The 14,582-nt window shown below is 34.3% G+C and overlaps 1 protein-coding gene across 1 annotated transcript in view; it reads left to right on the top strand.

The window, feature by feature from the left end:
* Positions 1–14,582, top strand: part of LRBA (LPS responsive beige-like anchor protein) — a 600,745-nt gene that overhangs the window by 449,488 nt on the left and 136,675 nt on the right. The window contains exon 35 of the mRNA XM_082652852.1: positions 4,792–4,944. Within this exon, the coding sequence (XP_082508978.1) occupies positions 4,792–4,944 (153 nt within the window). The remainder of the gene's footprint in view (positions 1–4,791; positions 4,945–14,582) is intronic.

Raw genomic sequence — 14,582 nt, 5'->3', positions numbered from 1 at the left:
TTTATTTTATGTTAAGAGGGTATTCAACTCCCATCAACTGATTTACTTATGCAGATTTCCTTCCAATGAGATTGTCATATGGTTTAAGTATATATACTCCTTTACTTAATTGTCTTTATTTGATGATGTCCTTTATACTATATTAGATTCTTTGTAATCTTTCTTTTCAGTGCTAATTTATTGGAAACATTTGTCCTATTTTAAATTATCTCCTACTCCATGTATATAGTCCTCTCTAAACCAACTAAATAGTTCTTCATTGATCACTGGAAACACATGATATATGCAAGTTTCCATCTCTGTACCTCTTCTTAAGATATTCCCCTTGTCAGGACTGTTCTTGTGTTTCCCCTCTGCTAATATTTATCTTTGACTTTAAGTACCATTCTTCAATCATTCATTCAACAGATTTTTACTGAATATCTAACATGTTTCACTCACTATGTCTAGGCTTTGGAGGTGTAGCAGTGAACAAGATACTTAACGTCCTTTATCTCCTGGAGCCGTCAATTTAGAGGAAGCAATACAGTTTGATGAGTGTTATATTAGGGAAGTACAATGTATTATGTTCTTCTCCCTAAAGCTTTCTCTGACCACCCCAACTTTTAGACATCCTTTTCTCTTTTGAAATTCTAGAGTACTATTTGTGCCTACAACCAATTTCCTCCTAAAAAATGTATCCTTTCACTGTTAGATCTGTGATCTGATCTGTAGAGGGGAAGTAGCACTCACGTCTCCATATCCCAGATCCTAACACAGTTCTTTGCAGAGTAAAAATGAAATAAATGCTTTTTGTGATTATGATGTGTTATATCACTCTTCATACCTACCTAAAGCTTATATCAAATAATCAGTTAAATAGTGGGAAATTTAAAAAGTTTTGTACTGCTCATACTGAATTCTCTCTACCATTTTGTCTCCTAGAAATAATTGTCAGTGAATATATTGGTAACTTTTTATCCCTGAAATACAGTTGACTCTTGAACAACATGGTTTTGAACTGCACAGGTCCACTTATGTGTGGATTTTTTAAAATAGTAAATACTATAGTAGTACCCTGTCCAATGTTGGTTGAATCCATGGATTTGGAACCACCCATGTGGGATACAGAGGAACTGCAGATAAGGAGTGCCAACTATAAATAACACTCAGATTGACTGAGTAGAGAGTAGGAACCCTAACCCCAGTGTTGTTCACATGTCAACTGTATGTATAAATTCATAACCAGCAACTCAAGTATATAAGAAATGTCCTAATTTGAACTCAGATCTTCTTTATATTATGCTAATAGGAAGTTCTTTCACAGTTATTAGATGGGTAGGGCAGAGACCTCCTTTTCCCAGGGCTTGAATGAGATCCAGGCTTATGTGATATCTAGAAAATTGGCTGTCACATCTTCAGTTCATCTTGTTCACTAGTAATATCTTCATTGTCTAGGACACATGGTCTTTTAGAAGCTGGCAGCTCTGCTGATTATCTAAGCTTGAGTTAAGAAATATTTGCTGATACCAAAAGCCCTGGTGCCAAGGGACTGTCTTCTGTAAGTGCACCATCATGAAGCCATTGTGTACAGGTGGGCAAATTGTTCTCTATGTAAGGGTGCTTGACTGAAGGAAAGGAGAAGCAGAAATCCAACCTGTACTGCACTTACCAAACTGAGTTCTCTTGGGGCTGAATTAGCCCAGAAGGATTGTTTTTTTCTAATTTATACAGAGGCACTATATGGACAAGTAGGGACCTTGATTACCACTTACCATCCCCTAGGTTCCAGCCTAACCTCTTCATCCCCTCCCCTTGCCCTCAGGCTAAAGAAAGCTGACTACAGATTTTGAGAAACTTGGTTCCCTAATCTTGAGGAAAAACTCTTCTTTGGTTTCTGTCTTTTTAAAAATATTAACCTTTGACACTCCTTCTCCTAGACATTTTACATAATCTCCTGTTTGCTTAGACTTTCACAAAGGACAGAAAAAGAGGATGTCTTCAGGAGGTCTCTGCTCTGGACCTTGCAAATGTTCTGGAAATGCCTGACAACTCTCTTGAAATTGGAGAAGTGTATGGGGTGGGAGGTTGGGAGGTAAAAAATAAAGAAGCAAGATGTAAAATTCCTATCTCGATAAATTTCAAGTGAAGTATTAAGCTTAATTTTTAATTAATAAAGTTTAAAATCTTAATTTTGAAATATTTTTATAATGTCCACTCTATAAAATTATAGGGTATCTATCTTTAATAGGAAATTGCAAGTAAAATCTATGGTAATTATGGAAACTGATAAATTATTACCTCCCTCCCAGCATTACAGAAATTATGCAGCTGAATGTTTAACATAGTCCAGTAAGATTTAAAATTGCTTTCTTCATATCTTTTATTACAAATTTCTTGTTTATTTTATGTGTAATTTTGCTCCATTTAATTTTGAGTTAAATTAACTGAATTTATATTTAGAGTAAGCTGTCAACATTAAAATAAAATAAATTCATAATAAATTTATGTGTTTAAATAAAGTAGGCCACAAACAAAATATATTTCTGTTAATTGAATGTATTTATTAATAAATTTATTTATTTATTTATGACTGTGTTGGGTCTTCATCTGCTATCTAGGCATGGTCTCAAGAAAGAGTATATTTTTTGCATATTTTTACTGTGCAATATGTATCTCTGATTTATAATGCAGATGACTGATCTCCCAAAACTTGGGAGAAACCTAACATCTAAAATTCAGCCATTATATTTGTTTTGATTCCTAGGAGAATTATATAGAAGCATAATGAGTATAACAGGCAAAAGAAGGACAATATCCTCTAATTGTGAGAGCATTAGGGTGTGGGTACGGGTGGGCAGGTATTATTGAAATTTAAAGAATAAGTAAGTAATTAAACCAAAATGCTGCTTTTGATTTTGAATACACAAGGAAGGCATGGTCCTCCATTACTATTGTAGAACAAGACTTGGCAAGAGTAACATTCCTCTTTACTAGCACAAGCAATATGGAGTGAAAATAAGACATTTTGGGAAATTTTCTCAAAGTTGGAATTTATTGAATGCATATTTCAGCAAATTGATAGTTATAAAGACATATTTATATATGGGTAAATAATAATTATAGCATATTTAAAAAATTCTTCCTATATGTGTAGTATATATACATATACACATATATAAATAAAGTATTTTTTTCAGGAGAACCAGTTGTTTTCTTATCATAGAAGAATGAAAAGGTTTTGTTTACTTTTTAAAAAAATTGCTTAGAATATATGTTAAAAACTTATTTTAAATGTGTAGCACTGTATATATTATGTAATGGAACCCATGCTTTTTTGATGATTAAGGACACAGGCTTTAGAGTTAAACAAATCTTGATCTAAGTTCCAAATTTATCATAAATCAGCTACATAACCTTGGGCATATTACTTAACTTCTTTGAGCCTTAGTTAATGTTTTAAATGGAGATGATACCTTACCTTGTAAAGTTGTTGTGAAGATTAAGTGTGATAAGTTGTTGTGAAGATTAAATGTGATGTTTATTAAGAGTTTATTTTAGTACTTGACTCATGTCATGCAGTAAGTTATTTAGCTAAAACAAATTGAATATAGCTTTTTGTTGCATAAAATATGTCTTTTGTCAATTAGACTTATATGCATCATTGTGGAGAAGAGATTCTTAAAATTGTTGTATGAACATTGCATCATTTCATTTATGGTTAAACTTAACAGGATCTTCCTTTTAAAAAAATTAATTTTGTTCAGTTTAAATGTTTTGCAAGTCAGTGATCAGGTGGTTGTCAGGCATTTGGAGGACAAGCTCATTTCTACCCTGCTTAGTTAATTATTGTGATTGTAAACAAAGGATGTACGATTCAAAGTCAAGGAACATTTCACATGGATGATGGAGGTGATAATAGCTTAATTCCTGCTGAATTTTTTTTCTTTGCTCTAGTGAGTTCATACTGACCTTGTCCAAAATCTGATGACCTCCCTATTTCACTCAACCATTTGGAAAGCCGGGCCTGCCATAGCTGGCCCTGAGGGGGTATCTGAAAGACCACTGAGTCACTGACCCATGTCAAGACTGGATTTCAAGTCTGATCTATAGGACCTCTGAAATAGTTATACATGGGGCTTATTGTACACAAAAACCTAACTGGCTGCATTTTTCTGCTTATTAAGTATCCTGTTAAAGCGTATTTTAAATGTCCTTATTAAAGTCAAGTTTATATTACTTAGTTTCTCGTGCAGGTCATTTTCTAGGCTGATTATAACTTTTGATCTTTTATAAGAGTTAGTACCCTAAAACTAAATTTGAATGTTTTGAAATGTGAGCAAAACATACTGTTACACTGTGGCTAAATGCAATGAATATCTTCCTGGTTGGTGATGGACCAAAGCATTTTAATGCTTATAAAGATTTTGTTTTTTTTTTCTGGCAAAAAATTCCATATACCTCAAAAAAATCTAGTTTAAGCTGTTGTTGATATTACAGCATGTTAAACTCTGTTTACGTCTTGTCAAACCTCAAATATTACTCAAATGTTGGTATATAAGAGTTTTGAATTTGTAAGATTTGTCCTAAAGGAAAGCATGTGACCACCCAGTAAGGTGTTATTTAAATTTGGTTGGATGGGATCTGTCTACCTTAATAGAACTTTGTGATAGGGCTATGATATGAAAAGAGTAAAAACTTTCCTGTGTTTATTTTGTTCTTCTGCACAATAGTAAATGATCAGCCCTTTTATGAATACCTAGTCAGTATTCTACAATTTATAATATGACATTGTCTTTTATTTTTATATAGGAGTTGATCCCTGAATTTTATTATCTCCCTGAGATGTTTGTCAACTTCAATAATTATAATCTTGGAGTGATGGATGATGGGACAGTAGTGTCTGATGTTGAACTTCCTCCTTGGGCCAAAACCTCAGAAGAATTTGTTCGCATAAACAGATTGGTAAGATAGTAATCATCTACTCTGTCTGTCATGAGCCTTTTCTCAAAGTATCTTTCATGTGTTGGTATAATCATTAACCCTTGCTCTTCTGGGCAAAACTGTAGTTGATAGGGATAACTAAAAGTGACATAATAGTTCATGAATCTCCATATATACTTTATAAAATCTTATTGACATGAAAGGTATAATGTGTCTTTTATTCTTTTATGCAGAATTTAGGTTACTTTTATATGAACATGATGATTCAAGATTATAAGTGAATTTCTTATTGAATTCTATACTTTTTCAAATATGAGTTTCTTGTACTAGGAGAAGAACATAATTCTGTGTTCAGGTTGGAAGGCCATTGTACATTTTGATAATAGAAACAAGATTTTCAAATTATATGCTGTATCTGTCTTTTGAAGGAAATCTTCATCTGATATTTAGAATATGAAAAGTTAAAAAGTGAAAAGTGCAATAATCATTGTGCTTACAACCAACTCTTCATAATCCTCTCCTGTGGACTCTTTAATGTCCTCTGTTGTATGGGTTCTGGATTATTTTATGAAAAAATATATGACTTTTCCTTTTTGCCTTTAACTTCCATAAATGCCTAGAATCAGGGAGCTTTATTCTCAGTTTTTTAAAGTAGTTTCTTTATCATACTTCATATTAAAAATGAAACCTAGGGCTTCCCTGGTGGCGCAGTGGTTAAGAATCCACCTGCCAATGCAGGGAACACAGTTTCGATCCCTGGCCTGGGAAGATCCCACAGGCTGCAGAGCAACTAAGCCATGCACCACAACTACTTAGCCTGCGCTCTAGGGTACACGAGCCACAACTACTGAGCCCGAGTGCCACAACTACTGAGCCCAAGTGCCACAACTACTGAAGCCCGTGCACCTAGAGCCCGTGCTCCACAACAAGAGAAGCCACGACAATGAGAAGCCCTCGCACCACAACGAAGAGTAGCCCCCACTCGCCGCAACTAGAGAAAAGCCCGCGCACAGCAACAAAGACCCAACAGCCAAAAAATTAAAAAATGAAACAAATAAATAAATAAATTTATTTAATAAATAAGTAAAATAAAAAAGAAACGTAAATTGCATTGTGTTTTTAATTTTACTAAAACAAGGAAAATTATTTCATTTTAGTTTTCTTGGTATGCTTACCTTTTCTACCAACAATTTTATATATATATATATATATATATATATATATATATATATATATATACACATATACTTTTTTTTTTTTGCGGTACACGGGCCTCTCACTGTTATGGCCTCTCCCATTGCGGAGCACAGGCTCCGGACACGCAGGCTCAGCGGCCATGGCTCACGGGCCCAGCCGCTCTGCGGCATGTGGGATCCTCCCAGACCGGGGCACGAACCTGTGTCCCCTGCATCAGCAGGCGGACTCTCAACCACTGCGCCACCAGGGAAGCCCAACAATTATATTTTAATCCTGTACAGTATTCTAGATCCTAACTGTAATCCCATTATTACTGAAAATTCATGTTTTACATACATTGGAAGCAGTGCAGGGGGAGTGGAAAGAGCGTAGGCTTTGAAGTTAGACCAGTTTTCCTAATCGTGGGTAACTCACATTGCTGGTTATGGGACCTTAGGCAATTTAACCTTTCTGAGCCTTGATTTCCTCATTGTAATTTGAAAATTATATGTGTAAAATTGTAATTATGTATGTAAAATACCTAGAATTTTCTCTGGCTTACAGGAGGTCTTCAGGCAATAGCACCTAACATTATTCTATCACAGTCTTAAGGTACATGTTGTATTTTGGTTTACTGCATGTATTTTTCAAGATTTTTAAGTTAACTGTAATTAAAATGAGAGCCCAAGACAAAGCTTAGCTCTGAAAGATGTTAAAGGAGATGTCAAACTTTTAAATGTGACGGTTGTCTATGGTCGTGTTTTTTTTTTTTTTTTTTTCTCTCCAGGGGTACGTAGATGTCAATAGAAGGTCTAGTCATTCTGCAGTTTTGGGGGGTTTTTTTTGGTTTTTGCTTTCAATAATTTTCTATGCTTTTAAAACACATTTATTGAGGTATAATTTGCATACCATAAAATCCATCTTTTTAAAAGTGCTCAATTCAATGAGTTTTAATAAATGTATACAGTTATGTAACCATCAGCAAAATCAGCTTACCTCACTGCAAAAAGTTTCCTTGTATCTGTTTGCTCCCAGTCATAGTCTCAGGCAACCACTGATTCTGTCTCTTTAGTTTTGCTTTTTCTAGAAATTTTATATATATGGAATCCTGCTGTATGTAGTCTTTTTGTACCTGACTCTTTCACTTAGCATGATGTTCTTGAGATTCCTCCATATTGTGCATATATCAGTAATTTCTTTGTGTTGCTGCATAGTATTCCATCATATAGATATAACACCTTTTGTTTATTTACCAGTTTATGGACATTTTGCTTTTTTCCAGTTTTAGGCTCTTAAGAATATCTGCATATGTCTTAGGGTGGATATCTGTTTTCATTTCTATTGGATAGATTCCTAGGAGTTTAATTGCTGAGTCATATGATAAGAATATATTTACCATTTTGCATTCCCACCAACAATATGTGAAATTTCAATTTGCCATATCCTTGCAAAGACTTGGTATTGTCAATCTTCTTTATTTTTTTATTTATTTTTTGTTGTTGTTGGGGGTAGGGGTTTATTAATTAATTAATTTATTTTTGCTGTGTCAGGTGTTCATTTCTTTGCGAGGGCTTTCTCTAGTTGTGGCAAGCGGGGGCCACTCTTCATCGCGGTGCGCCGGCCTCTCACTATCCCGGCCTCTCTTGTTGCGGAGCACAGGCTCCAGACGCGCAGGCTCAGTAGTTGTGGCTCACGGGCCTAGTTGCTCCGCAGCATGTGGAATCCTCCCATACCAGGGCTCGAACCCGTGTCCCCTGCATTAGCAGGCAGATTCTCAACCACTGCGCCACCAGGGAAGCCCAGTCAATCTTCTTTATTTTAGCTCTTCCAGTGATTCATTGTGATTTTAATTTGTATTTCCCTAATGACTAATGATGTTGACCATCTTTTCACAGGCTTATTTCCTACTCTTAGTATGTTCTTTGGTGAGCTATTTATTCAGATCTTTTGCCTGTTTTTTAATTGGGTTGTATGTCTTTTTATTATTTATTTGTAAGACATCTTTATATATCCTCCATAAAAATCCTTTATCCAACATATGTTTTGCAGATATTTTTCTCCTAGTTTGTGGCTTGTCTTTTCCTTTTTAATGGTTCCTTCTGAATCACCATTTTTTTTTTTGAGAATTATGTTTTATTCAGTGGACTTTCTAAGTACTTCAAGCCCAGGTAGTTGGAGCATCAAAAGATTACTGTTAATTAAGGAAAACCAGGTATCTCAAATTAATGAATTTAGTGCGTCTCTATGTATGGGAAGATGCAAGAATCTGGGCTCTTTGAAGTCATTCCTTTGATATACACCTTAGCTGTCTGGGGCCAGTATCCTGTTCTTTCCCTCCTGAGTCCCAGGGGTTGCACCGTTGGGGGTGGCTGCAGTGCCTGAGGGCTTACTGTGGGGCGACAGTGTATGGCAGGCTGAATCACCATTGTGAATAAACGTTTTTGCTATTAGGTAGATATAAAATAATATTTATATAATATTTGAAAGTTGTAAATAATCATCCCCATTCTTGAGGAATATATTTTTTAAAAAATTAAAACCATGTTCTGATCATTTTATTATTGAAGCATTTTTTCTCAGTTTATACTTTTAAGTCTCAAGGGAACCAACTCTATTAATCATTACCATATTTAGTATTGTTAAAAATACAAAGAAATTTGTTAATGTGTTTGCTTTAAAAGAGGTCTAAGAGGCAGAAACATTTGAGTAAGTTATATTTAAAGCTCTTCAACAATATTTTGACAATTAAGAAAATGTAACTGTATAAAGTAAGCCATTCTTCTGATAGTACCCCCATCCCTACTCTCAGTACCCTCTCCTCAGAAGAGCCAGATCTATTTGGAACAAGTCTCACAAGGACACCAAGGAAAAGAAGGTGGCAGCTTACCAAATTGTTTTCCAATAAGATTTTGGTTTTGCCTGCTCATGCTCTAAACTTCTGTATGACTATCAAATGTTAAACAGTAGTATTTTATAATACTAACTGCACATTTAATGTAACTTATTATTGAGCTATTAAACATTTGTCCCAGTGATTCCTCTTTCTCTGAGTTTTACAGATGTCTTCATAGTTTAGCTTCTGAATAAGCTTATATTCTTAACAGAACTCATAAAAATTTACTGCAAGTTAAATGCAAACATTTTACAGTCAAATATTTACATCTCTGATAATTTTAACTCATAATTAGAAAAATACTTGATTTTACTTACATGTGCCTTTAGGAAAGAATTTAATAACTCATTCATTCATTCAAAAATATTTATTATACACCTGTGATGAACAAAGCTTTCCTATGGTGCAGTTCATATTGATTCGTTTTAAATTTTCCTGTTAACTTTCTGTAAGTGACTAAATTATTAGTATGGTATTTTATGTATGTTAGCCTGTTATCACATAAGGGTTTTATCGCCCTCCTCTTTTTGGTTTACCTCTTCAAGTCCACAGATTTTATGCAATGATTGTAGCTCATGAAATGCATACTACTTTGATCTGTGACCTTTTTGTGGTGCTAATCGGGTTCCTGATATCATTATACCTTGCTCATTAATCATATTTCCTGCAGCCCGTCAGGCAGCCAGACAGCACAAGTCCCTGTTTTCAGCCCTCTGTTGGCAGGTTTCTGCTTTTCCAGATTATTACAGACGATACTTTGGCTTCTCATAGCCAGAGCCACATCAAGCTGTGTGTTACAATTAAAGTCAGATGGTCCTCAGGTTGAACAGGGATATAGTGTTGCAGCTGTCTCTCTTCCTGGAACAAACCAGCACCAAGAACAGATGATCTATAGGACAGTGAATAATAACAGATTGTACAGTACTCCATTGGTAGCGGGGGATCATAGATTTAATTAACTGACATACTCATTTTAAGATACCCAGCATGCCTTTTTTAAGTATTTGGTTGCCCAAGTATTATTTCAAGGGAATAGAATATTTTTAGGAGCATGATTTTGATGGTGGACAGTAACGCTACATTTTCTTTGTGTTAGAGGCCTGTAACTGCTACCTTATCTATAACTATTTTACTCCTTGAGCTTTCTGTAGGTAGTGAAGATGTAAATAAGGATTTATGAGTTGGCCTTAAGTGTCGAATTTATACACAGAAGATAATATCCTGTGTATTTTAGAAAGAAAACCTTCATAGGTCTGATTATTCTTTCAGGTATATAAATTAAATTTTCTTTGTTCTGAAGAGTTGGAATCAGGGTAAAACCAAAGCAGTCTTAAATACATCCAAGAGATTGGTCTGTTTTATTTAATACTTCCTAGACCAGAAGAAAAATTATTCCAAATACTGCTTCAGAAATATAAATGAGAAACAGGTTCTCATACTTCCAAATAATATGAAAATGTGTGAATTCAGACTGCTTATCATTATCTCATGATATAAGGTCGATGTTATGGACCTATATTATACTGCCTCTTACAACCTCTGAGTTTTAAGTTGAATAAGAGACAAAGAAAGTCATACTCTCAGCAGTAATATTTTTTGTAAAAGTTTATAAAAGTTGGTGAGGTGGAGCATTTTGTTTTTTCCACAGGATGTGTAATTTATTCAAGTTATAATAATAATGAAAGTAATTTGTTCATCTAACAGGTACTTACTGAGTTGCTTATCTATGTACGAGCACTGTTAGACTCAGTGAACCAGGCAGACAATACCTCTACTCTTTGGAGGTTACTTCCTTTTTGATAACTTAGGCTGTTGAAATAGAAAGCTTCTCAGGGCTGAGAGGTGGCATGAATTTAGTAAAGGAAGGCTCCTATTAGTGAATTGTCCTGAGGTTACCAGTTAGAGTCACCTTTGCTTTTGTGTATCTTCTGTAGCTTCTCTCTTTCCTACTGTTTCATAAAGGTGGCATGGGTTGTCACTTGCTTGAGAAGATAAAGAAAAATTAAATGAGTATGTTATCTTCTTTCCAGATAATATATGGACAGATTAAAAGTGATTTTTTATATTGTTGTCTACGAGAAAAATAAAAATTTCAAATTTTATTTCACCATCAACCTAGTGTTTTCCTATCTATTGGTAAAATTTAAATCTCTTCAGCGTAAATCTTCATAGATCTTATATATGTGCATGAACTAGGTCAGTCTTTTCTTTTTCCTTTGAATGGAAAATTTACAATTCTTAAGTGATGAGACTAAGACTCTCTTTTCCCTGATGAAAAAGTGCTATATATGTACATATAGCAAGACCTGCAGCTTGAGATGGCTGAATTTGTAGTGATATAGCAATTAGATTATTGTAATAGCATATTATATTCTAAATTACAGTGTTTAGAAACACTGTAAGGTTGAAAGGTTTGGTTGAGGTTTGAAAGGGGTTGCACTTTTTTGACCTGTATTCATATCCTTGTTTCCATTTTCTGAAGAAATGGGATTCAAAACCCTGTTTCTTAAGAGAGCTGACTAAGCAACTTTTTTTTTTGGGGGGGGGGGAATACAAATGCCAGAAGCTAACATGCTTTTTTCATACTGTTCCTTTTCCAATTGCCTTTTCATTTTACACATTGATAATGATATGGCCAAGAATGTAAATAGTCATGGTGGTATAGTTGGTGAAAATTATTCTCAACTATGGGCGTATCCTTCCCTCCACTTCCCCACTCCCTGCAGTGGCTGGATCTAAAGCCCTGGGGAATGGGGGCAGATATGTATGAAACATTTTAAAAAGCTAAAATTAATATTGTTTGGTTTGCTTTTAGTTCTGTATATCATTTACCATGAAAATTCTAGTTCTGAATGGCCACCTAAATAAGTGGGAATAAAAAGATGTACTGTGTTGATAGATTATTAATTCTCCCCAAATTTGTTTATAAATGCAATATGAAAACCAATCCAGGTCCCAGTAGGTTTGTTTCGTTTTGTTGGAATATAAAAAACTGATTGCAAAGGGTAAAGGGCCAATTATAACCACAACCCTTTCTGAGAACAAGAACAGATTTCAGAGGGACTTGCTTTACTATATATCATGAATTATTTTAAAGCTGTAGTAATTAGGGAAATTAGGAGAAAGAGACTAATCAAAGAGAACAGAGAACCCAGAAACAGACCAGGACATATAAAGAAACTTCATCTATCATAAAGTTGGTATTACAGATCTGTGGGGAAAGGAAGGACTTCTCAATTTAGATGCTGAGATAAATAGTAATTGTGTTGGTTTCCTAGGGCTGCCATAACAAAGTACCACAAACTGGGTGGCTTAAACAACAGGAATATATTGTCTCACAGTCCTGGGAGGCTAGAAGTCTGAAATCAAAGTTCAGCAGGGTTGGTTTCTTCTGAGGGTTGTTGGGGGAAGAATTGGTTCCAGGCCTCTTGCTGACTTGTATTTAGCTATGCTCTCCTTACGTCTATTCACATCATCCTCCCTCTATGTGTGTGTATATCTGTGTCAAAATTTTCCCTTTTTATAAGGACATCAGTTATATTGGATTAGGGACCCACTCTACTCCAGTATGATCTCATCTTAACATAAGTAATTACGTATGTAATGGCCCTATTTCCAAATAAGGTCACATTCTGAGTTACTGAGAAGTTAAGGATTTCAACCTATGAATTTGGGGGAATACCATTCAACTCATAACAGATATTAATATTAATATGGAAAAAAGTTAAGTTGTAACCTTATACTATCAACAAAAATTAAAATATATTAAAGCTTTAAAAATAAAGTAAAAAGTGAATGAATGAATAAAAAAACAAACAAAAGGCAAAATTATAAACTTTTAGAAGATAATACAGGAGGAATTCTTTGTGATCTTGGAATAGGGAAAAGTTTTCCAAACAAAAAGTGAAATATGATATATTAGATTAATTGACTTTTGGTTGTTAAACCAACCTTGCATTCCATGAGTGTATCACCCTTGGATGATATAAATTCTTTTGATCTGTACTGTATTTTTTGTTAATATTTTGTTGAGAAATTATTATTTTTTAGGACTTTTGCATCTGTATTCATGAGGAATATTGGGTTGTAGTTTTCTTGTGATATCTTTGTATGATTTTAATATCAGGATTTATATTGGTCTCATAGAATGAGATAGAGCAAAGTGTTACCTCTTCCTCTATTTTCTGAAAGACCTTGTGAGGGATTGCTATTATTCCTTCTTTAAATGTCTAACTGGATTCACCACTGAAGCTGTCAGGACATTTTATGTGTGTGTGTGTGGGGGGAAGATATTAAATTACTAAAACAATTTTTTACTTGTTATAGGTTTATTCAGATTCTCGATTTTTTTCTTGAATCAGTTTCAGTAGTTTGTGTCTTTCTAGGCATTTGGCCATTTGATCTAAGTTGTCTAATTTATTTGTGTGAAGTTGTTCATTGTATGCTTTATAATCATTTTAATGCCTCTAAGGTGGGTAGTGGTATTACCTCATTCACCCCTGATTTTTGGTAGTTTGTATCATTTTTTTCCCTTGGTCAGTCTTGCTAACAGTTTGTCAGTTTTGTTGATCTTTTCAAAGAACTGACTTTTCACTTCATTGTTTTTTCTCTGTTGTGTTTCTATTTTTTTTCCTTTCATTGGATTTTCACTCTAATATTCATTGTTTCTTTCCTTCTGCTTGCTTTGGATTTGGTTTGCTCTTTTACTGGATTCTTAATTTGGGAAACTAGTTTGTTATTTTTTTTAATTGAAATACGGTTGATTTATAATGTTGTGTTAATTTCTGCTGTACAGCAAAGTGTTTCAGTTATACATATATATGCATTCTTTTTTTAATATTCTTTTCCATTATGGTTCATCATAGGATACTGAATATAGTTCTCTGTGCTATACAGTAAGGAAACAAGTTTTTTTAATTTGAGTTCTTCCTTCTTTTCTTTCTTTCTTTCTTTCTTTTTTTTTTAATATTTATTTATTTGACTGCACCAGGTCTTAGTTGCAGCATGCAGGATCTTTTTAATTGCAGCATGCGGGCCATATTAGTTGTGGCATGCGGCTTGCAGGCTCTTTTACTTGTAGCATGTGGGATCTAGTTCGCTGACCAGAGATTGAACCCTGGCCCCCTGCATTGGGAGTGTGGAGCCTTAACCATTGGACCACCAGGGAAGTCCCTCTTCCTTCTTTTCTAATATTGGCTTTTACACCTATAAATTTCCCTTTATGTACTATTTTTGCTACATCCCATAAGTTTTGATATTTTGTTTGCTTAATTTCATTTCTCACAACATTTTCTAATTTCTCTTGTGATTTTTGACTCATGGGTTTTTCAGAACTATACTGCTTAGTTTCTAGATATTTGTGAATTTTCCAAATTTCCTTCTGTTTTTTATTTTTAATTTAATCTCACGTTGATTGGAGAATATACTTTGTATGATTTCTGTTGTTTTAAGTGTACTGAGACTTGCTTTATGACCTAGTATGTGGTCTGTGTTAGAGAATTCTTCATTTGCTTTTGAGAAGAATGGGTATTCTTATGTTGTTGAGTATTCTGTAGGTGTCAGTTGATCAAGTTTTTATGTTTAAGTCTTC

Source organism: Grampus griseus (genome assembly GCF_964374135.1).
Source record: "Grampus griseus genome assembly, chromosome: 4".
NCBI classification, from domain to species: domain Eukaryota; kingdom Metazoa; phylum Chordata; class Mammalia; order Artiodactyla; family Delphinidae; genus Grampus; species Grampus griseus.
This window is presented reverse-complemented; position numbering and strand designations above follow the sequence as displayed.